This window comes from Ursus americanus, chromosome 26, assembly GCF_024610735.1.
Source record: "Ursus americanus isolate L20-20 chromosome 26, mUrsAme1.1.p, whole genome shotgun sequence".
Classification (NCBI taxonomy): domain Eukaryota; kingdom Metazoa; phylum Chordata; class Mammalia; order Carnivora; family Ursidae; genus Ursus; species Ursus americanus.
In genome coordinates this window covers 34,732,252-34,755,505 of record NC_142152.1, presented here as the reverse complement: position 1 = coordinate 34,755,505, position 23,254 = coordinate 34,732,252, and the positions used below count along the sequence as shown (strand labels likewise).

At 49.4% G+C, this 23,254-nt stretch overlaps 1 protein-coding gene across 1 annotated transcript in view; it reads left to right on the top strand.

Moving 5' to 3' along the window:
- The window catches only part of LGMN (legumain), a 31,511-nt gene extending 9,270 nt beyond the window's left edge, over positions 1 to 22,241 (top strand). The window contains exons 2-14 of the mRNA XM_045807589.2: positions 810 to 976; positions 10,136 to 10,233; positions 11,372 to 11,453; positions 12,867 to 12,952; positions 14,010 to 14,085; positions 14,753 to 14,815; positions 15,604 to 15,670; positions 16,537 to 16,655; positions 16,740 to 16,829; positions 17,772 to 17,972; positions 19,617 to 19,787; positions 21,390 to 21,457; positions 21,719 to 22,241. Coding sequence (XP_045663545.1) covers positions 839 to 976; positions 10,136 to 10,233; positions 11,372 to 11,453; positions 12,867 to 12,952; positions 14,010 to 14,085; positions 14,753 to 14,815; positions 15,604 to 15,670; positions 16,537 to 16,655; positions 16,740 to 16,829; positions 17,772 to 17,972; positions 19,617 to 19,787; positions 21,390 to 21,457; positions 21,719 to 21,761 — 1,302 coding nt within the window. The 5' untranslated portion in view covers positions 810 to 838 and the 3' untranslated portion in view covers positions 21,762 to 22,241. The remainder of the gene's footprint in view (positions 1 to 809; positions 977 to 10,135; positions 10,234 to 11,371; positions 11,454 to 12,866; positions 12,953 to 14,009; positions 14,086 to 14,752; positions 14,816 to 15,603; positions 15,671 to 16,536; positions 16,656 to 16,739; positions 16,830 to 17,771; positions 17,973 to 19,616; positions 19,788 to 21,389; positions 21,458 to 21,718) is intronic.
- The last annotated feature ends 1,013 nt before the right edge of the window (positions 22,242 to 23,254 follow it).

Sequence of the window (23,254 nt, the reverse complement as noted above, 5' to 3'; positions counted from 1 at the left end):
CGGGAATTCAGAAGACACGGGTTCTGGTCTCTGGCCAGAGCTGGCTAACTGTGGATATCGGACAAGTTAGCTTCTTTTGCTTTAACCTCCCGTTCCTGTAAAACAAGGAATAAAACTTTTGCTCTGCCTGCTGTACTAACTACATGTAAATGTTGCACGAAGACGTTAATGTGGGCTGCCACTGTTTGCCTGTGGCTTATCCAGATAACTCACTCACAGACTTAGGAGTTGCTCAGTGTTTATATTGGACACACACTGAATTTTCATAAACTCTATTGCATAAGTGATATCCGTTAGTTGTAGTAAAAAGAGATAGGAAGAAAATCATCCTGAATTCCACCTACCGCCGATCAATGACTATGGTTAAATTTTTATGTCTGCCTTCCACATTTTGTATGCACACATACCTGTGTGTTCCTTTCTTGCCAACGTTTCATACAATGTGGTAGACAGTTTTCTAGCACGGTGAATTTTGTTGGGGAGTTTTATCTGCTGTATTGCAAGTTGTGACAAAAGCTTGTTAAAACCTTTTAGAGGTTGCCCACAGGTGTTCCCAGTATTCTTTGGTCTATACCCATAACTTCAGCCTGCAGTGAGAGAGATGGGTAGATCCTTCTTCCCCTAGGGAAAGGGGCTGCAGAACCGAAGATACAATCCTGCTCTGTCCTCATGTTTTATCCTTAGGCTGTTCCATCTGATGACTAAATGGTCTTACCTTTTTGACCCCTGGGCTGCGATATGTCTTAGGGGCCGACAGTATTCTGTTTTTGTCATTCGTTTTTTGCTTGACTCTGCTTTTTTCTTCCCAGATTTCTGCCACTGAACTCTGAGGCACAGAATGATTCGGGAAGTAGCTGTTTTGCTCAGCGTGGTCCTGGGGATCGGTGCTGTCCCCGTGGATGACCCCGAGGATGGGGGCAAGCACTGGGTGGTGATTGTCGCGGGTTCAAACGGCTGGTATAATTATAGGCACCAGGTAAGACAATCACTAGTGTTTTTCTTTATGACCCTGGTATTCTGTAAATAATCCTGGACATTGTCAGTAGAACAGACTTTGTAAAAAGCCATTCACGCTCCTGAAGGCTGGCGAAAGTATGTGTGCGGGCAGGGATGTGGAGAAATGGGGAGATCATAAAATGGTAAACAGTTTGGCAGTTCCTCAAAATGCCCTGTGTCACCTCAGTGTAACACAGGGTTTCTCAGCCTTGGCACTATTGACATTTGGGGCCAGGCAATTCTTTGTTATGGGGCTGCCCTGGGCATAGTAGGATGCTTTGCAATACCCCTGACTTCCACGCACTAGATACATCACTGGTCCACTGTAACAACCAAAAATATCTCCAGCCTTTGCCAGATGTCCCCAGCTGAGACCCACTGGTCTAATGCCTTCATTTTACAGATAAGGAAAGTGAGCCATAAAGAGAGGAGGAGACTCGCTCGAGGCCACACAGCCAGCTGGGTGCAGACAGGACTGAGCCCCAGGGCTCTGGTACAAGCATCACATGAGGCCTCTTTGTTTCTTTTTTTAAAGATTCATTTATTATTTAGAGAGAGAGAGTGGGGAGGGGCAGAGGGAAAGGGAGAGAGAGAATCCCAAGCAGGCTCCCTACTAAGTATGGAGCCCAATGCAGGGCTCAGTCCCACAACCCTGAGATCATGATCTGAGCTGAAATCAAGAGTCTTATCCTTAACCAACTGAGCCACCCCGGGCCCCCAGTCACATTTTTTTTTTAAAGTAAAAAGTAACAGGTGAAATTAACTTTGCTATGTCTTATTTATCCCAATATATGCAAGCTATCATCATTTCACTGTAATCAATACAGAGAGTTAATAATGAGATACTTTACATTTTTGTTTTCACTAAGTCATCGAGATCGGGTATGCATTAACATTCATGGTGCATTCAGTTTGGACCGGCCACACTTGAAGCGTGCAGTTGGCCGCCTGTGACCGGAGGCTGCCGTATGGGACAGCTCAGGCCTAGCATCCGCGCCCCTGGCGGCTTGGCAGTGTCGCCTTGCGTGTTTCGCTCCCAGCTGTTGGTTTTCATACTTGTTAAGTAGGGGGTTAGTTTAGAACAACTCGCTACCAGCTCTAAAACGTGGTGATTGTTGAATGACCTATTTCGTGAATGATCTTGTATGTTAGCCGAAGAAGAAATTTGGCTTAATTGAAGAGTTGTGGTCATGGCAAAATGATCCCTTTGCTGTTAAATACTTAACCACAGACCTGACCCATTTACAGAGGAACACCCTGAGAACATAGCTCATCATCTCTGGATTTTCTCTTCCTTCTCTAACCACGAGTTCAAAAGATAAGGTATTAAATACAGGTCACCGATAGTGAACAGGCCGAGTTATCTGCTGCATTGGTTTGTACACAACTAACTTTGAAAGAATATTATTGGTTGAACATTATTAACTATAGGACTCCAGTTACCCTTTGCTCCCAGAAAACCTTTTTTTCTTTCTAAAGTGTTGCTAGTTTCCCCGGTGATATAATACCGAAATAGAATGAAGGGAAGCAAGGCATGAGAAGTGGCGGCAGAGTGAAATACTCATCCCGGAATAAGAGTGAAATACACATCCCAGCCTCTGTGGGAGGAACTGTGTGTGCTGAGTCACTGCTGACCTCAGCCGGGGCACTGCGGCTGCCTCCGTTCTCAGCTGCTGCCCACGTTCGCTTCCTTGACTCTGGAAGTTGATCACGGAAAGAGCATTGGAAAGCACTTTCCTCATAGAACCTATACAGATTTCTAAACTTAGGTTTTTATGGAGGTTTACCTTTTCCTTGGATGAACACAGCACTCATTATCACAAATTTTTTTTTGTTTAGGGAGGACAAGTACACCGGGCACAATTTATTTTTATTTTTATTTATTTTTACTTTTTTTAATGTTTGGGCTTTTCAGTTTGTTGTTGTTTTTTTAAGATTCTATTTATTTGTGAGAGAGAGAGACACACACACACGGCACAAACGGGGAGCGGCAGACAGAGGGAGAAGCAGGCTCCCTGCTGAGCAAGGAGCCCGATGGGACTCGATCACAGGACCCTGGGATCACAACCTGAGCCGAAGGCAGATGCTCAACTTACTGAGCCACCCAGGCGTCCCCACCAGGCACAATTTAAATCGCTGCTGAGTGCTTTGCTCTGTGCTTGATGAAGGTTATTTTTTTTTTTTTTAAGATTTACTTATTCGAGACAGCGAGCACGCATGTGCGCCTGCCCACATGCGTGAGTGAGGGGAGGGACAGAGGGAGAGGAGAGAGACTCTCGAGCAGAGTCCCAGCTGAGCGTGGAGCCTGCCACGGGGCTTGATCCCAGGACCCTGAGATTATGATCTGAGTGGAAATCAAGATTTAGATGCTTAACCGACTGAGCGCCCAGGCGCCCCAGTGATGGTTATTTAAATCATGTTTTGTCTTGATCAAATTGGGTTTCTGTATTTTCCATCTTTGCCTGGGATTCATGGATGACTGCAGGGGGGTTGGTCTGAGGCACGGCTGGGGGACACTCTGCATCCAGTGTCCTGGGGCAGGGCGTGGGGGCAAGGCCTTGTGAGGGCAGCTTCCTGCAGTGGCCAGGGCAGAGGAGAGAGGGAGAGGTCCCGAAGTGCAAGCAGCATCTGGGGGCAGGCTTGTCAAAGGAAACGAAATAGGCCAGCAGAGGAGGAGCTGGGGTTGGAGGAGGGTTACTTTGGGGACGGAGGTCTGAGCGCGTGGAGCAGGAAGATCTAACGTAGAGCGGCAGGGGCGGCTGTTGAAGAAGATGGCACGGGGACTTTGTGGGGGCCAGGAATGGGGAGGAGAGGCACATGGAAGCCAGGAGTTACCAGGAGGATGGGGGTTGGGAGGGTTCGAGGCAGAGGCTGGCAGTGGGGTTCCCAAGGAGAAGGTCGTTTGCCGTGTGTTCACAGGGGTGGGAGCTGCGGGAGGCTGACGCCCACCCCCCTCCACTGGTCTGGAGTTGGGTTGCGGTGGAGAGAAGGGAGGCCACCCCCTCCTTCCGGAGGCTTTAGGAGCACCTGTCCTGGGGGCCGGGAGGCAGGTAGGTGGGTTTCAGTTGAGGCAGAGAGGGAGAAGCCTAGAACCCACACGCGTTGGAATTGGGAGTAGGAGATGTGGTCAAGAGCCAAGTGGTAGGGTCGTCATGTTTCTGAAAGACCACCTTTCATTTTATAGATTTTTTAAAAATGTGTGCAGTCACCACTTTATAAAAAACAGCTTGACTGAGGCATACATTCACATGTGCTAAAATTCACCTATTATAATTGTGTAGTTCTGTGAGCTGGAATAAATTTATGCTGTTCTGCAAGCATTGCCACAGTCCAGTTTTAGGATACTTCCATCATTCTAGAAAGTTCCCTAGTGCCTATTTGTAATCCGTCCCTGTTCCCCTCCCAGCCCCATGCAACCCCTGCTTTCTGTCTCTAGCTCCCCCCCCACCCACCCCAGTCTCACTTTAAACCTTTGATTCTCCCCTGGAACATTTGAGTTGGTGGTGGGCTCAGTGAGGCAAGTCTACAGAGAACCCCTGCCTCACCCAGCAGTGCTCAGCACGCGCCAGGAAGTGACAATATGTGTATATCTGTCAGGGAGCAGACCGTGAGGCCCCCTCCTCAGATCCTTCCCTGGCTCGAAAGTGGACCCCTTTACAGTGACCATGACCGGAGCGTGGCCATCGGACTTAAGCTTGGTTCCCAGGCTGTTGTCCCCATTTAACTGACAGTGGGCCTGAGGCGAAGGCAGCAGGAGCAGACGGTGTCGGACAGTGGCTGGCATCAGGGAATCACGGGATGCTTCCACACGCCCGTCAGAATACCTAACGCCAGCGTGAAAGAAGCTGACTCACGGCAGTGTCTGGTCCGTAGTCCACGGGGCTTTGCCTTCTCCGTAGTCTTGCTCAATCCCCTCTTCCCATGCTGCCTCGTAGGCTTTTCTCTCTTTAAGGAGGAAATCCATCTAGGCCAGATATGTTCAAGGGAAGTAATTCAAGTGGCCTTTAACACCGTTTCTGAAGTACTTGCTTTGGTTTAACCCTCCTCTTACTTGTTTTGAGTGCCAGTAAATAGACTTGAGGCTAACAGAGAGCCCCTCTGAGGTCACGGAGTTAGAGGCCACCAAGTACTCCACGGACCCAGGAGAGAGCCATGACCTGACTGAGAATGCTGCCTGTGGGAGAAGGGCACTAGGTGTGGTTGGGGTATCTCTGAGTCCTTCCCGAGTTTGTCCCCCTTTTCAACACAGGGATAAAAGCACGTGCCTGGGGGCGCCTGGGTGGCACAGCGGTAAAGCGTTTGCCTTCGGCTCAGGGCGTGATCCCGGCGTTATGGGATCGAGCCCCACATCAGGCTCCTCCGCTAGGAGCCTGCTTCTTCCTCTCCCACTCCCCCTGCTTGTGTTCCCTCTCTCGCTGGCTGTCTCTGTCTCTGTCAAATAAATAAATAAAATCTTAAAAAAAAAAAAAAAAAAGCACGTGCCTGTCAAGGTGGTGAGGAGTCCAAATAGTGGAGGGGAGCACCAACACAGGACACGCTGAACCTGCCCTTTCTAAAATAGATAGCCTTATCGAAGCATATTTTACGTGGCATATGTAATTCACCCATTTCAAGTATACAAGTCAATGATTACTTAGTAAATTTACCAAGTTGTGCAAACAGCGCCATAAAGCAGTTTTGGAACATTCCTGTCTACCCAGTTAGATCCTTCCAGCCCCTTTCCAGCCACCACCCCAAGCCCCAGGCAACCACTAAAAATATACCTTCCATCTCTAAATTGATCATTTCTGAACAGTTCGCATAAATGGAGCCATTTGGCATGTAGTCCTTTGTTTCTGTTAATATAATGTTTTTGAAGTTTATCGGTGTTGTAGCATGTCAGTACTTTGCTCCTTTTATTGGCAAAGAATATTAAATAGCATGTGTGGACCACATTTCAGCTGTCCGTTTACCAACTGATGGACATTTGGGTTGTTTACGTTTTTTTTTGCCTATTACGAATAATATTGCTAAGAACATTCTTCTGTAAATCTTTGTTCGGATAAATGTTGTTTCTCTTGGGCAGAAAGAATGGAATTGCTGGGTCTTATGGTAACTTTACATTTAGCATTTTAAGAAACTGTAACATTGCTTTCCAAAATGGCCGCACCATTGTACGTCCCACAAGCAGTGAATGGGGGAGGTTCCTGGTTCTCACGTCCCTGCCAACGCTTGTTATTGTCTGTCTAGCTGTGACTTGGTATCTTATGGTTTTAATTGACATTTCCATAATAACTGATGATACTGAGCATCTTCTTATGTACTTTTTAGCCATTTATGTATCTTAGGTGAAATGTTTATTCAAAATCTATTTTTGGTTGGGTTGATGGTCGTATTAGGTACTAAAATTCTTGCACATTCTAGATATAAGTTCTCTCAGTACATGTTTTGCAAATGCTTTCTCTTACTCTGTTACTTGTCTTTTCATTTTCTTAATGGTGTCTTTGGAAGCATTCAGGTTTTTAATTTTGCTGATGTCCAGTGTATTAATTTTTTCTTCTATAAACCGTGCTTATGGTGTCATATCTTCAACATCTTTGGCAGTTATAACTCGCAGTTATTTTCTAAGTTATTTCCCACAGTCTTACTGTATTAGCCCTTACATTTAAATCTATGATCCATTTTGGTTTAGTTTTTGTAAATGGTGTGAAATGAAGGCCCAACTTCATCTTTTTATGTGGATTTCCAAGTGGTCCCAGCACCATTTGTTGAAAAGACTGTTCTTTCCCCAATGTACAGGTGACCTTGAAGAACACGGGTCCATCTATATGCAGATCTCTTTCAATAAATACAGTACAACACTGTAAATGTATTTTCCTTTTAATTTTCTTAATGTTTTTTTTTTCTCTAGCTTCACTGTAGGAATACAGTATATGATGCATTCAATATACGAAAGGAAGTGAAAGTCCTTCAACTTTTCAAAACCGTTTTTGGCTATTCTGGGTTTTTTTTGCAATTTCCTATATGTTTTAGGATCATCTTGTCCACTTCTGCAAAAAAAATCTGATCTTTTTAAAAAATTTTAATAGTATTAAATCTTCTGATCCACGAATATGAGGTGTCTCTCAATTTATTTAGATCTTCTTTAATTTCCCTCTGCAACATTTTTGAATTTTCAGTGTATAAGTCTTATGCTTTTGTTAGATTTATTCCTAAGTGTTTTTATTTTTTTAAATGAACCTGGCTTCTGCCAAAAGGCATCAATAATACGATGACTCGTCGCCAAGGGGAGTGGGCGGGTGCGCCTGCTCACTTCCACTTTCATCACAAGGGGAGGTGAAATCTGACGTATTGGTTTGATTTTTTTTTTTTAAATGAAAAACAAAGCAAACAACTGTCTATATAACATGTGTGCAGTTTCATAATAAAATGAATACCTGTTTCAGACTAAAAAAAAAAGAACATGACTAAGACCCTATCCCCTATCTGATCCATTTCGTCCCCCTCCCTTCCCTCCAGAGGGTGAGTGCCTGAATTTTCTGTCGATCATCCCTTCACTTTGCTTTATGGTTTCACCATATGAGTATTTAACTGTAAACAACACAATGTTTACTTTCCCTGTTTTGCCCTTTATGTAACTGAAATCGTAGTGAATGTATTTTTCTACGACTTACTCTTCTTCTCGTTATGTTCCTAAGACTCATCTGTTTTGAAACATGGGTTGTAGTCCATTCATTCCTCCATCCACTTATGTGAGCTTTAGGGTATCCCGGTACAGGAGCACATGAGTTTAATTTTCCTGCTATTGATGGTCCTTTGGGTTATTTCTTGCTGTTTTTTGTTTGTTTTGTTTTTTGCTGTGAGTAGTCCTCCACTGCACATGGGTGGAGTTTCTCTAGGGTTTCTCTAGGAGCAGAGTCGCTGGGTTGGCAGGGATGGATGAGCTTCAACTTGGTTGGATAATGGGAAGGTGTTTTCCCAAGTGGAGTGCCGATCCCAGTAAGCTTCCACCATCAGTGGATTCGTTTCCTATTGTTCTGTAACAAAGCTACAAGCTTAGTGGCTTAAAACACGTTTATTATGTTACAGCTCTAGAGGTGAGAAGCCTGAAATGGGTCTTACCATATTAAATCGGGGTGTCAGAAAGGCTGTGTTCCTTTCTGGGGACTCTGGAGGATGTGCCATGTTCTTAGCTTTTCCGACTTTTAGAGGCTGCCCTCGTTCTTGAGCCCATGTACCCTTCCTCTGTGGTCAAAGCCAGCAGTGACAGTTGAGTCTTTCCTTACATCGAATCCCCGTGACACCGACTGTCCTGCCTCCTTCTGCCACGTACGAGGACCCCGTGATCACGTTGAGCCCACCAGAATAACCCAGGATGACCTCCCTATTTTAGGGTCAGCCGATGAGCCATCTTAAATCCATCCACTGTCTTAATTCCCCGTTGTCAGGTCGTGTAACCTCGTCACAGGCTCCGGGGATTAGGGTGCAGCCATCTTCGGGGGCTGTTTCCTCTCCTTCCACAGTTGGCGTTGAGGGTTCTCATTATTCCACAGAAATGGGGATTTAAACATTTTAACGATTTGCATATATGTGAAATACTTAGCAATTATTTTAAAATGGCTTCTTTAGATTTCCAGCTCCTCACTGTCCCCGGGCTTCTCTAACTTTCATGATTTCTCTGTTGCTCCCATGTGAAGCCATGTCAGGGTCTGGAGTCAGAGTGCAGGGGTATCTCACTCTGAGCTGGGTGACCCGGGCCGGTCACCTCACCTCCCTAAGCTCCAGTTTCCTTGTCTATAAAGTGGGGATCATTACCTTGACCATGTGGGGTTGCTACGAGAATCAGATGACATAACGCATAGCCAGTCCCGGCACAGTACCCGACAAGTACTAGAAGTCAACACATGTATGAGTTTTTGGTATTTATTCAACCATCCACTCATCCAGCAGCTCCCGAGGGCCAGACCCTGGACTCACCTACCCAGCGTTCAGTAACGTATTTAACATCCATCGTGGCTGTGAAGTGCATGTGTGTGAGGCATCCACAGGCAAAATGCTGGCTTTAATGCTTGGTGAGCTTTATGGCTGTGCTCGGTGATATGTATATCGTAATAGGCACAGAAGGTCCGGTTCCTGAAGCTCTCTTCCTTAGAGAGGCAGACACCTGGGCTCACTGTTCTCTTCATGTTTATCTATGTCTTTGTTCTTTTTTTTTTTTTTTTAAGATCTACTTACTTATTTTAGAGAGAGAGAGCACACAAGTGGGGGGAGAGGCAGAGGGAGAGAGAATCTCAAGCAGACTCCGTGCTGAGCGTGGAGCCCAGTGCGGGGCTCCGTCTCATGACTGAGATCATGACCTGATCTGTCTGACTCAAAATCCAGAGTCAGACACTTAACTGAGCCTCCCAGGCGCCCCTGTGTCTCTGTTCTTGAAAGACCTCATTAAACAGAAGCAGAAAGGGGACATTTTTTCTTTTGTCCTCAAATGATTCCCATGTCCTGGAGTATACCGCGTGTCATCTGAAAAAGGAAGCCAAGAGTGTCTTCACCCTTTTAAGGACAAGGAGTCACGTTAACAAAGCTTATCTTTCATCCCTAACGTTGTCAGCCTTGCGGTCGTTGTTATTTTGTTTTAACTAAAGAGTACGTTAGTACCTTCCTCCTTTTAGTTCCTGAGCTGACCTTCTGAGTTTTCACCCAAATCTCTGAACAGCAGCTTTGGCAGCTGAAGTTACTCGAATCAGAAGAATCCCATTTGATCCAGAGCTAAGCCTTGAATCGGTAGTTCGTCATTCTGTCCTTCAGACCCAACTCCGTGCCTTCGGAGACTTTTAGACGGTGTGGAAAAGGGAAATCACTTATCCAGGACCTCTGAAGGCCCTGGTCGCCCACGGTGGCGGTGCTGCGCGTGCATGGCTCTGTGCAGGGCCACGGCTACACCAGCTGCGGATGAATGAGAGTTTGGATAGTGGGCGAGGTGGGGAACTTTTAAAAATTGAGTTGAAAAAATATTCACATGTGTTTTAAAATACTGTAACTACCTGACCCATGGGGAATGATTCATAGCATGTCATCCATAGGAACGTGTTGCTCCTTACAGCTCCAAAATCGGCCTCCTTCCGGGAGGAATCTTAACACTTGACAAAATCATTTCTCCCAGGCGGATGCATGCCACGCCTACCAGATTGTTCACCGAAACGGGATTCCTGATGAACAGATCATTGTGATGATGTATGATGACATAGCCAACTCTGAAGAGTAAGTCGGCAGCGTTTCAAACTTGGGGGGGAACTCAGGATAAAAATTTTTTTATTATTTTTTTTTGAGAGAGGGAGAGAGCACGCTTCTGCACGAGCTGGTCGGGGGAAGGGCCAGAGGGAGAGACTCTCAAGCAGACTCCCCACTGAGCACGGAGCCCAACTCAGGGCTCAGTCTCATGACCCTGAGATCAAGATCTGCCCCCAGGATATATTCTTTTCACAATGCATGCAGACTCACAGGACTCTGTAGAATTAGTGTTAGAATGCAGCCCTTAGAGCGTAAACAGGCTCGCAGATGAAGTCCCACAGGGCTGCGTCCTGTAGAACGTTCCGGGCACCCCCGCCAGTGGCAGTCGCATGGGAGCTGGGCGCTGAAGGGTGTGGGGGGCCGGTGCTTTGGAAGAGTTTAACGTGTAAGCTCCTTCTGGGCTTGGAGAACTCACCATCGGGTTCTGTGGTGCTTGTTCCTGACCTCCGAGCGGGGGGGACAGCACAGAGGGGTCGCGTCTGCAGCCCCGTGCCTAGAAGGTTCTCGTTTGTAGCTTAGATCCAGAGACCCTTCCTTCTGTGCTTAGCTGCTTTTATTATTTGTTGAATTCAGTTTTACAACTAGTTCCCTCGTGCCTGCTTCTCTGATCTCTTGGCGATCAGGGGCAGCAGGTGTGGGTACCACGCTTTACCGCTGCTAATCTCTCCACTCCTTCTTTTCCCTGCTGGAGCCAAGGGGGGGTGATCTCATGACGGCACATAATCCAGTCCGAGCTTTCACGCCTAAGCTCTTGTATTAAAGTCTTGTCTTTCGCCCTGGCTTTTTCTGTAAGTAGTTTTGCTCTGGGAGGTCTTTGGCTCAGATCTTGCCCCCAGGATGCTGTATGGTTCCCACAGGAGGCCGGGCACACCTGTCCTCAGTTTCCAGGACAGCCCTTCACCACTCCCGGCAAGAACTCAAGGCCTGTGGGCTGCCTGAGGCCCCCCAGCTCGAAAGCCCCTGGCACCTGGGCGACCGTGTGGGTGATGGGATGTCTTTGGCAAACACGGCCGTTTACTACTTGTATACATAACGGGGGCATATTTTTGAAGAGAGATTTCAGAGACATGTCACGTTGCATGCTCCAAAGGTGTCCTTTGGTTTTCAGCAACCCCACGCCAGGAATTGTGATCAACAGACCCAATGGCTCGGACGTGTATGCGGGGGTCCTGAAGGACTACACCGGCGAGGTGAGGGGTGCAGGGCTGGAGGCAGCACGGTCTGTTTCCATTCCGGGGATGGTTCTGCCCTCGCTCTTGCATTTCGACGATCAGAGCCTCACGAGACTGATCTCTGGTCATTGCTTCATGTTTCTAGTGAGATTCTTGCTTGAGGGGTAATTTCTGAGAGTTTTGTAAGAAAGTCGAGGGGGAAAAAACAGGAAAGAAAGTTAGAAATAAGTTGTGGTCTACTGATCTTTAGTTTCTAGTCTTCTTATATGTTAAGTCTGATGATAGAATTTCTTCGGTAATACCTGATTTTCTTGAGGTCTTGCTGCTAATCCAATTATAGGTCTGTGCTCTTTTCTGAAAATCAATTTTCTCAGCACCAACCCCGGCGCAGAGCATCCCTGGATTTCGCTGAGATCGCTTTTCATTAATTTTTTATCGTATATCACTTCCGAATTGAGTCCCCCCCAATCGATTTCAAGCTGTATCAATGGACACATTATTTTTTAAAAACACTGTAATGATGCCGCCTTGTGGTTTGCCATAGTCTCCCTTTCCTGATTTCAGAGGGATCATTTAGGAACTGATATTCCTGGTGATAAAGAGCATTTATGTGAAATTCAGCAGTTCTTTCAGTTTCTTTTAAATTCAAGTACACTTAAATTGAACACATTGTGCGTGTAATGTAGATGATCCCATTTTTATTAAATTGTTTTTATGTAGTGAGATAAGGAAATATCTGGAATCTTAGGTGGCAGGTGGTAGGATTTTTAGCGATTTTTCCCCCTTTATACTTTCCTATGTTGCTTTTTAAAATATTAATTTAATTTTATTAAATTACAGCCTTTATAAGTTCTGCCACATGGTGTTTAAACTTTATTTTCTTTTTTTGATTCAAATTCCATCAGCCAACATAGAGTACATCATTAGTTTTTGATGTAGTGTTCAGTGATTCATTAGTTGCTTTTAAAAAAAATGATCAGGCATCAGTGTTATCTTTAATCTTTAAGGACATCAAGCGTCCTTGGGATTTGACCTTCTAGGCAGCATATTGGGCGCAAAGAGGGGCCCAGGGCTGATGCTTCTCTTCCCTCTCTGCTGTGCCTCTGTGGGGCTTCGCTCTTCCTCTGCTGTTTGTCCTTACCTTCCAGCATCTTTGGGTTTCCCCACATGGACTGCATAACGGTCAGGAAGGAATGGCAGGCTTGCTGAGTTGCCATCAGCCAAAGGCAAGATGATATTTGACAAGGGATTGTGCACAGGCCCCAGAAACACTGGCCTTGCTTTGGGTCTGACTCGGTTCCAAAGTCTTTGCTCTTAAACCTGGAGCCTTGGAGATGTGTGGACCGCTGGCGCAGGTCTGCTACAGACTCCCACAAACGCTTAGATTTGGAATGACAGCTACATCTGACTTTGACTTCCAATTCTTTGTAGGATGTCACCCCTCAAAATTTCCTCGCCGTGTTGAGAGGCGATGAGGAAGCAGTGAAGGGCAAAGGATCTGGAAAGGTCCTAAAGAGGTAATGTCCGTTTTATGACTCCCACGCTTTTCGGAATGACTTGGCACCCAAAATAGGAGGTGTTCTTTATTCTTGTCCTGTTTCCTGCTGAGAAGTGACAGCCGGGAGCTTCGTCCTGACTTAAGACAGGCTGCGCAGAGCTGGTGGCTTTTTTGGAGAGCCCATCTCTGTCCGGAATTCACCCGAGGAGCCAGGGTCCTTCATTATTATTAATGAAATGTTCCCCGGCACTTAAATGCACTGCTTTTTGCTGTCCACGGTGGGATACACCGAGACAGGCACGGAGTCCCGTAGCTGGTCAGGTGGGAGGGTCTGGCCTGCCAGTTCCGTGCCGTGTTTGAGGTCGGCCCAGTGGGGAGAGGAACACATTCACACGCACAGCACTAACCTTTGTACTGGGGAAAACCAGCCCCACCGCTCGCCGCTGCCTGTGGGTTAGCGGTGTTTGACGTCTCTTCATGGAGCACTCTAGGTGATGGCAGGGACTTGGGTACCGGTACCATGCCTTCAGACTGCCTGAGACACTTGGCAAATGGTGCTTTCCTCTCCGGCTGGAGGGGAGGGGCAGGCATGGGGAAGCTTGTGGGCAGGTGGGCAGGGTAGATGGTGGGCAGACGGTGTCCCGGCTGAGGGACCTGGAAGGGAAGAAGTCTGAGCTGAAGGACTGTGTTCCTCTGTGTCCTGGCTTCCTTCCTCATTTTGGAGAGATCTGGTTGGAGAGTGTGGCTGCTGGCATGAGACTCGATTACCAAAGGATCCCACTATTTGAATCACACCTGGTCCATATGACTAACTACCCAGCAGATGTCCCCTCCTCCCCGGTTATAATTCAGAGCTTTGAAGCTCTCGATGTGCCTTGTGGCTCAAGGTAACCCTCAGCAGGAGCAGAGGGCAAAAACCAACAGCAGGCCCTGTGTTCCTCTTCGTGCCTGGTTGGGAAACTGTAGCCTTTGAGCCTTTTCTTACTTTTCGACAGCAGCAACTTTTCAGAGAAATGGAAATGGGAATAGGAACTGGTCAACTTTGACTCTCCTTATCTGTCACCCTCTTTTGGCAGTGGCCCCCGGGATCACGTGTTCATTTACTTCACCGATCATGGAGCTACTGGCATACTGGTGTTCCCAAATGACGACGTGAGTGTTCCTTAACATTATTTATTTACTTATTTGACAGAGAGCACAGGCACAAGCAGGGGAAGTGGCAGGCAGAGGCAGAGGGAGAAGCAGACTCCCCGCTGAGCAGGGAGGCCGACGTGGGGCTCCGATCCCAGGACCCTGGGATCACGACCCTAGCTGAAAGCAGACGCTTAACCAACTGAGCCACCCAGGCGCCCCAGTTTTTCTTAACATTGTGAGGACAAAGTAGGAGACTGGCAGACTGTGATGTGTATTTCTAATGACCTACCAGGGCTGGTTTCTGTGTGTGGCGGGCGAGTATAGGGACCACGCTTAGCAGCTTGAAATCTATCTGGAAGCATCTCAGGTTTTGCCTCCACTTCTGTTCATATCCCAGCCTCAGTAAACTGTCTCCAGACTTGGGTACGTGCACTCGAGGCAGTAACAGAACAGTCTCTGAATGCTCCAGACAAAGCCATGAGTGAGAAAGCACCTTCTCTTCCCCCTTTTAAATATTTGCGTAAAACACGCGAGATGCCGCTTTGGGATCATGCTGCTGGTCACCGTGATTCTTTCTAAGGGTCAGTAAATAAGAATTTACAAAGCAGCATTAAGGCTTTTTTAGGATCTAGCAAATGGTTTCTCTTGATATGCTGGTCTGAATGTCCGTATCCTTACCTTTCAGCTTCACGTGAAGGACCTGAATGAGACCATCCGTTACATGTACGAACACAAGATGTACCAAAAGGTACCATCAGCACTTGGGGCGGCCTGGCGGGGAGAAGTGTGAGGAAGGCAGGAGACGCAGAGCCTACCGTCCCGTGTCCGCCCCAACTCCAGAGGGCTGTTTTCTGGAGAGTGTCCCTGTGATCAGTCTGGACCACTGGCTTTCCAGGACTCACCTGGAGTGATTCTAGGGCTTTAGCTGTTAGCTCAGGATCACTAGCGCTCTTGTTAAAACGCGGTGTGGACCCCACCTCCAGAGTTTGACTCAGAGGCCTGGGGAGAGGCTGAGAACTTGCCTTTCTGAGCAGACGCCGACACTCATGATTCTAGGTTCCACGCTCTGAAGACCTGTGTTCTCGGCATTGACTGCAGTTTGGGAGCAGCTGGGGAGGGAGACAGCGCCGTCGTATTTCACTTTGGCCCTTGCCTGCCCCTGGGGCAGCCTTTGTACTGAGTGGCCCGAGCATGTACGGGATAGAAATGTGGAAGCTGGCCTGCCGCACTCTGTCCCTGTGCTGGACGCGAAACGGTTCTCCTTTGCAGTATCTGCGGCACCATTTGCCCTGCGTGATTTCAGCTACGAATAGACCATTTTAGTGTGGGTTAGCGATGAGTAGATTGGAGTCCTTCTGGCTTGTAGGACAGCAGCTTCTGTAGGCTCCGGCAGCCGCCTCTCCCAGCAGAGATCTCTCCCCGAAGCAAGAGGAAAAGACCCTTAAGAAGGGCTGAGGAGAGCGGGCAGAGCCGAGTGACGTGTGTGCGGTCTGTGCCTGGCCAGGGTGTGAGGTCCCCTGTCTCGTGTGCCTACAGATGGTCTTCTACATTGAAGCGTGCGAGTCCGGGTCCATGATGAGGCACCTGCCCGCCGACATCAACGGTAGGTGGTGGGAGCACTGGCCTCTGAGCCAGGCGGGCTGAGCGGGTTGAGCAGGTTGCTGGGCAGGGCTGTGGGTCATTCTCAGATTCTGCCGACGTGAAGAACCAAGTGGTCTATATAAGTTGGGACCTGGGGCAGCCTGGTGCACAGAGTGGGGGAGAGGGCTTACCTGTGGGCGCTCTGGACTTCTCTCCAATATTAGTGGTCCAGGAGTAAAGAATCTGATGGGAGCCTCACGCTCCTCTTCCAGGTTTTGGTGAAGCTACTTAAGTCCAGGGTCACGTAGTCTTGGGGCCAGCTTTGGTCCTTTGTGATGCGTTGCTTGCTGGCTGTCCGATCTTAGGCAGTTGATTTACCCTCTTGGACCCTCCGTTATCTCATCTGTAAAACGGGGATAAAGACAGTGCCTGTCTGTGGGGGGAGGTGCATTTTAAGCGCTAACATTTGCCCAGGCCGATTCTGAGCCCATAGCAGCTAGATAGTAAACGGTAGCTATTAGGTATGTTCAAAGTGTTCATTCAGTAGATGGTAACTTTCTCTGGAAATGAAATTAGATACATGTTCTTCGAGTTCCCAGAGCTATTAAAATCTTCCAGCGTTATTCTGCAATAGCTCGACATCCTAATGAGCATGTGTGCTTGCTTCTTACTGCAGAAAGTGTCTTTCAATCAGCTGCTCTTCCGTCCATGTTTAGTTCTAGACGGTCACTGTAACCGAATGCACAGGGCTGGGTGTAGTTATGCCCTCGTGCCCTCCCCGTGCCGGGAGCTTTGATTGCACCGGGGAAGAGGGGACGGCTCACGCTGCCCGTGGGACCCACAGCTGAGCACAGAGTGTGACGGCTGAATGTCTTGAATCCCTCCTAGTTTATGCGACCACCGCTGCCAACCCCACGGAGTCGTCCTATGCCTGTTACTACGACGAGAAGAGGTCCACGTACCTGGGGGACTGGTACAGCGTCAACTGGATGGAGGACTCGGACGTGGTGAGCCCTCGGGTCCGGTTGTGCCGCTGAGGCCCAGCCGTCAGCGCTGATGGTCAGAGAACTTCCATGTTTTTGTCTTTGCAGGAGGATTTGACCAAAGAGACCCTCCACAAGCAGTACCAGCTGGTGAAGTCCCACACCAACACCAGCCACGTCATGCAGTACGGGAACAAGGTGCGGAGGGCGGCCCCGGCTCCCGCGGATGGCAGTCTCTCTGCGTCTTCCGCCCTGGCCGTTCCTGGTCTCGGTTGAAGAGCTATGCTGGATCTTTTCCAAACATTTTGTGTTGATATATATTCGTGTGTTTTTAATTTTTAATTTTAGAACTTTTTAGATTATTGTTGGTTAGTTTACTTTGTATTTTTTTAGATTTTATTTATTTGAGAGGAAGAGAGAGCACAAGAGGGGGGAAGGTCCGAGGCAGAAGCAGACTCCCCGCTGAGCAGGGAGCCCGATGCAGGGCTCGATCCCAGGACTCCGGGATCACGACCTGAGCTGACAGAAGATGCTTAACTGACTGAGCCACCCAGGCGCCCCAGTTGTTGCCTGGTTTAAGAACAGGATCGCTTGCAGCACTTCTTTTCCAATTGGGGTCCAGTCTGGAGTGACCCGTGCAGGCAGACAGAGCCTGGCCGACATGCGTGTTTGGCTCTGACTGTCCCCAGCCCCTCTGTGGCTTTAGCTCTGTCCCGCTTAGTGGACCCAGACCTCAGCTCTAACCTGTGCTTTACGCCTTCCTGCTCCCGGGCCCTGGGGACCGGCAGGTGAGCTTGGGGAGAGCAGCACGACCCAGGGTCGCCCCTGGCTGAAGCGACCCTGGGCCAAGCTCTACATGACTGGCGAGCAGTGATTGCCTTTCATACATGACAGAATTAGCAGTTCTCCTGCAAAGGAAGCCAGGTATTTTTGAAGTTCATCATTGGTGGATTTCAGGCCCTCGGATGTGTTTTCTTGCCCCCTGCTGAGGGTCAGGCACGTGTTTCCAGGCTGCGCCCGTGGCCCTTCAGGGGTCCTGAAACCGTGTGGCGTGAACTGTGAGCCTCCCACGGAGGGGCAGGACCTTGGACACGTCTGGCACGTCTGCCACTCACGCTGGCTCTCTCCCTCTCTCCTCAGTCCATCTCCACCATGAAAGTGATGCAGTTTCAGGGGATGAAACACAAAGCCAGCTCTCCGATCTCCCTGCCTCTGGTCAAACACCTCGACCTCACCCCAAGCCCTGAGGTGCCCCTCACCATCCTGAAAAGGAAGCTGATGAGTACCAACGATCTGCAGGAGTCCAGGAGTCTCGTGGAGCAGATCCACAGGCGTTTGGATGTAAGTAGTGGTTGGAGGACCATTTCCCGCCACGGACCCAAGCCTCACCGGGCCGCACGCGTGACCTTGGTCTCTGCCTCCTGGCGGTTACCCGGCATCGCTCGGGGTCAGTGACAGCACTCGGGGCCACCCTTCCTCCTGCCACATGGGAGTCTGTGGGAAAGGAGACTAGCCTTTGTGCTCCCTGTAACAGAGAAGCGAGTGGGCAGAGCCCCGGCTGTCCTCATGCCCCGTTAGTCAGCTGACCTTGACCTCTCCGGTAGCCGGCAGTGGAGGACTGGGGCCGTCTTTCTCTTGTATGCTGCCAGCGAGTCGTGGCTTGTGGGCATTGCCCTCTTTTATACTTGGTTGCTTAGAAATCATTTTAATGTTGCCACTTGGTGAGTTATTAGCTAATCACGGTTTAAAAAAAAAATGCAACGCACGAAGTTTCTGCTGCCTTAGGAAATCGTAGTCGTAGCCTAAAATTCTTCCTTAAAATGTTTGAGCAGTCTTTTACGATGACTGAGTTTGTTTTCAGTAGCTCATCCGATTGTTTGGAACTGGCGGAATCGCGTTTCCAGCGCTAGCCGTGCGTGTGGAAGCACCCGGAGAGCGGCAGTCGCTGGCCGCCGGGCGGGGCGGTCTCCTTCCGCGGAGCCAGCTCCATGGTGACGCGTCAGCCTCACCAGCGCAGCGCGTGCGCATTCGGGAGTACGGCCTGTGTTTCTAGGAAAGATAACATACCTCTGTGATCCGGTTTAAATTCCTGTCTCTAACGATCCTGACGGTTAGTGCCCCACGTCTGGTATATTTTTCGCTGGTCTCAGTGTAATACAGAGGTTCTCCTACTTACTGGTGGGGGACCTCTTTACATTCCTACTAAAATTTTGATTCCAAAGCGCTTCTGTTTATGTGGTATAGTGATATTTGCTGCATTAGAAATGAACACCGAGATTTTTAAAATATTAACCGATTTAGAAAGAACAGTAATGAACCCGTTTGGTGGTGAGGTATTTTTTTATTCACCATTTGAGAAGGAAACAATGCCTCCCTCTGTGCCCCTCTCTCTGTTGGTTTCTGGAATAAACAGGCAAAGGTGCCCAGGAACACACAGCACCATTCGGACAACAATCTATTTTGGGGCACAATTTCTACACCCACCCCTTTTCTCAGAGTGGGCCATGCCTGCTCTTCAGTGGTTAGATTTAAATGCTTCCATCGTGTCAGAAGACCCCGAAAAGGCAGGGTATTTCTGGAGGTTGCCGGCTGTTACAGAAGTCTCTCAAACGCACATTTCTTGCCTCCTGCAGAATGCCTCTGTTGGCATCTATTTTATTTCATTTTATTTTATTTGTTTAAAGATTTTATTTGTTAGAGCGGGAGAAAGAGCACGAGCGGGGGAGGGGCAGAGGGAAAAGCAGACTCCCCACCGAGCAAGGAGCCCAATGCGGGGCTCGATCCCAGGACCCCGGGACCATGACCTGAGCCGAAGGCAGACGCTTCACCACCTGAGCCACCCAGGTGCCCTGCTGGCATCTATTTAACATACTGGGTTAGAAGCTGCGTGAAGAGATAACTTTGAACGAGCTTCTAACGGACCCAGGGTTCCGAGAGAGATTGCATGAAATAAGGTACATTTTGAAAAGATGTGTGTCCCCACAGGCTAGACACGTCATCCAGAAGTCAGTGCAAAAGATCGTCTCCTTGCTCGCGAGCTCGGATGCTGAGGCGGAGAGGCTGCTGGCCGGGAGAGCCGAGCTCAGGGCGCATGACTGCTACCAGGCAGCCGTGTCACACTTCCGCACGCACTGCTTCAACTGGCACTCGTCCACGGTAAGGCCGGGGGCCGCTGGCCGCCGCACGCCGCCTTCCTTGGGCCCCCAGAGCCCTTCCCTTAATCTTAAACCCCCAAAGCTCAGTTAATATTGGCCACTGGAAATCACATGAGGTGCATGGCCTGGTAGAAGGTTCCAGCCAGGCTCAGGAAACAGTGGACTCATTCAGAGGCCTTTGTTGGGGACAGGAGGAGGGTCAGCCAAATTCACTGACCAGGAGTCCTGGCCATACTCCGTTGTCCAGTGGGTAGGGGTTGGCCAGTCATGACTCAACTCCCCCCTAATATTTGACTGACAGGGGGGTGTTCCTTCTCTCCCACTTTGGCAGTCTCCCTGCCACACCCCATCCCTCCCCCCAGTCTCTGACCCCTCCCCAAGATTTACTGTTGAAGTCAGGCCCTGGGAGAATGTCAGGTTGGACGGTGTCTCCAGTCAGTCCCATGTGATACCAGGACCCTTCTAGGGAAGGGGTCAGCAAACCGGCCCCCAGGCCAGATCCTGCCCACAGCCTGTTTTTAGAAATAGTTTTACTGGAACACAGCTGTGCTCTGATTGCGGCACAGTTTCTATGGCTGCTTTTACACTCCAGCAGAATCGAGTAGTTCGTGCCGCCTGCAAAGCCAAAAATATTTTCTGTCCGGCCCTTCTCAGAAGTTCGCCAGCTCTGCTTTAGAGCCGTGCTCTTCCCTGCTGTAGTTACTGGCCTCGAAGGGCTGCTTGAATTCAAATTTAAGTCAATTAAATCAATCCAAATGAAATAATGTGAAGCCCCATTTCCCAGCCGCCCCAGCCGCAGTTTGAGTGCTCAGTAGCCACGTGTGGCCAGCGTCTACCGAACTGGAGAATTTGAGAGAACATTTCCATCATCGTAGAAAGCTCTGTTGGGCCGTGGTGTGCACTCCTGGTCATGCTTGAGTACTTCCAAAGATGGGGTACCGGGCGCTTCCGAGGTGGCTCTCCATTATTTTGGAAGCTCTTGATTGTGTTTTTTCTTTTATTTAACTTTGTAAGGAAAGCACTTTTCTTATTTGATAATGAAAAACGTCCCCCTTATTTAATCAATGCTTTGTCTTCTGGTGTAAACTCTTTTGCCCTCTGGGATCACACAAAGTGAATCTCTTCCTTCTTCCCCCTGAGAGTTCTCACACTCCCCTGAAGGTTTTGCAAGATAGACATTACCGGTTTTCTCGGGCTTTACGTGGGGCCATCTGGTTTGGCATCCACTTCCTGTCCGTCTCTCCTCCACGTGTCCCTCCCAGAATGAGGTTCCGAGAGCCAAAAGCTAGGGGGTCCTAGGTAAGAGAGGGAAGCAGGGGCACGGCGGCCCTCAGTCAGGAGGCCTGAGCTGGCACCGACAAGCTCTAGAATGCTTGCCAGCCCCCTGGCCTAGGGGCCTTTCTCACGGGAGAGAGCCCATACATCTCACCCGATTACTGAAAAGTGGGGAGGGGGAGTCCGTGAGCCAAAAAAACGTCAAGGACCACAGGTCAGGGTGCTTTACCCCCGTAACCACAAAAGCGGGATATTCCTGAGTCCGGAGTTGATGGTATGGTGAGATGATGGCATCTGACTGTGTCTTTTTTGGTTTGTTTGCCTCTAGTATGAGTATGCGCTGAGACATTTGTACGTGCTGGTCAACCTTTGTGAGAAACCTTATCCGGTTGACAGGTAAATGCACACCCGGCCTGCAGACTCGGTGTCCTTTTTCAGGTGGGCGGGAGCGGCATTTCTAGCCTTTTCTGCCAGAGGACAGCTTTCCTCCTGCCAGCGGCTCTGTCTCCCGGTGGAGGAATTCAACTGGATGCATCTTCCATGATCGCTGTCGGGCGGGGCTGTCCTCAAGGACGACCTGTTCCGGGTTGGATTGGGTTTGGGGTCATTTCTTCAGACGTGACACGGTTCACAACTTCTTCGTCCTGCGTCTTACAGGATACGGTTGGCCATGGACAAGGTGTGCCTTCATTACTACTGAAAGACCGCCTTCCTGATGCTTCTCCACGTGTGAACACCGTCCCCCACGATGTGCTCACCCCAGTCGAAGAGGTGGAGCGGGCGGGAGGCCGCCCCCGGGGGCTGCGCCAGGGGCTCCTGGGGGAGCACGGTCGGGCCACCCCGGGCCACCCACCCTCCGGGCCCTTCCCCGGCCTCCTGCAGGTCCTGTACCGTTCCAATAAAACTACACGTTGGCCTGGGTAAAGCTCCGTGTTGAGAAAGGTATATTTGCTTCTCGAGGAGGTTTTCGGGCTCCTTCGTTTTCAGGAGCAGGAAGTTCACGGGCTGAGAAGTCGGAAGCCGGAACCTCTGTCTGGAGTCTTCAGAGTGACCTTACCGAAGAGGGATGGACGCCCCAGATGGAAAACTCTTTTTAGGAAATCCCATGATTTTTTTATTGTTTTTGTATCTTATTTATCAACAGTGGGCAAGGCTTAAAAAATAAAAGATTTATCACTGACCCCGAGCATTAATTTCAGGCCCCTGACTTAGCGCCCGATGCTCCTGGCCGCAGCCCCCCCCCCCCCCGTGCTCCTGGACTTCGCAGCCTTCCGTGCCTTTGCGACCTGCTGGTCCTCTCGCCCCAGAGTGCCTTTCCCTTCCTGGGATAGTTTCTCAGGGTGTACCTGGAGTGCCACTTCGCCCTCGAACGTTCTTCAGCTTCCTCCTGTCCCCTCCCATGGAAAGCCCTCTCCCCCGTCTGTCCGCCTGTTTTGCACCAGTCACGGCTCGTGTCAGGTCTGCCTTTCCCGGATGGGGAGGGGGTGTCTCAGCTCCTGGGGGGGCAGAGGCTGCCTGCTGGCTGTTCCCCTCGGCCCAGCGCCCCACACAGGGAGGTACTCACAAGGGGCTTCCTGAGGACGTGTCAGTAACGCCAGCTATATCCATGCAGTGGAATATCCTAGAGAAATAAAAAGGAACGGAGCGCTGATGCCATGGTGTTCAGCCAAGTCACCAGTCACGGAAGACCACGCGTTCTACGATTCCATTTACAGCCGGTGTCAGAATAAGCCTGTCTATTATAGAGACGGGAAGTGGCTGAGGGCGCCAGGCCGCGGGGAGAGCGGGAAACGGGGAAGTAGTGATGGCTGGTGGGTACGCACATCTTTTGGGGTGACAATGTTCCGAAACGGATTGTGGCAACGCTCACACAATTCTGAATATACCATAAGCCACCAAATTGTACACGTTAAGTGGAATTACGTGGTTTGCTCCTTACATTTCAGTGCTGCTGTTTTTAAAAATAAGCCAGAGCGCCCGATGCGGTTTAGATAGATGCATAGCCACAGAGAGCGCAGGTGACAGCACCGACGCGCCCACCCTGATGACCACCTGTCTTTACGTCGTGAAACGTGTCTTTGTAGCAGCAATCGATGCCTGTGAAGCTTGGAGTTAAGGACTAAAGTTGGGACACTGGCCAGTGGGGTTACGTCTGTGACAAATTCCAGGTGATACGTCGGTTTCTAACGGGGC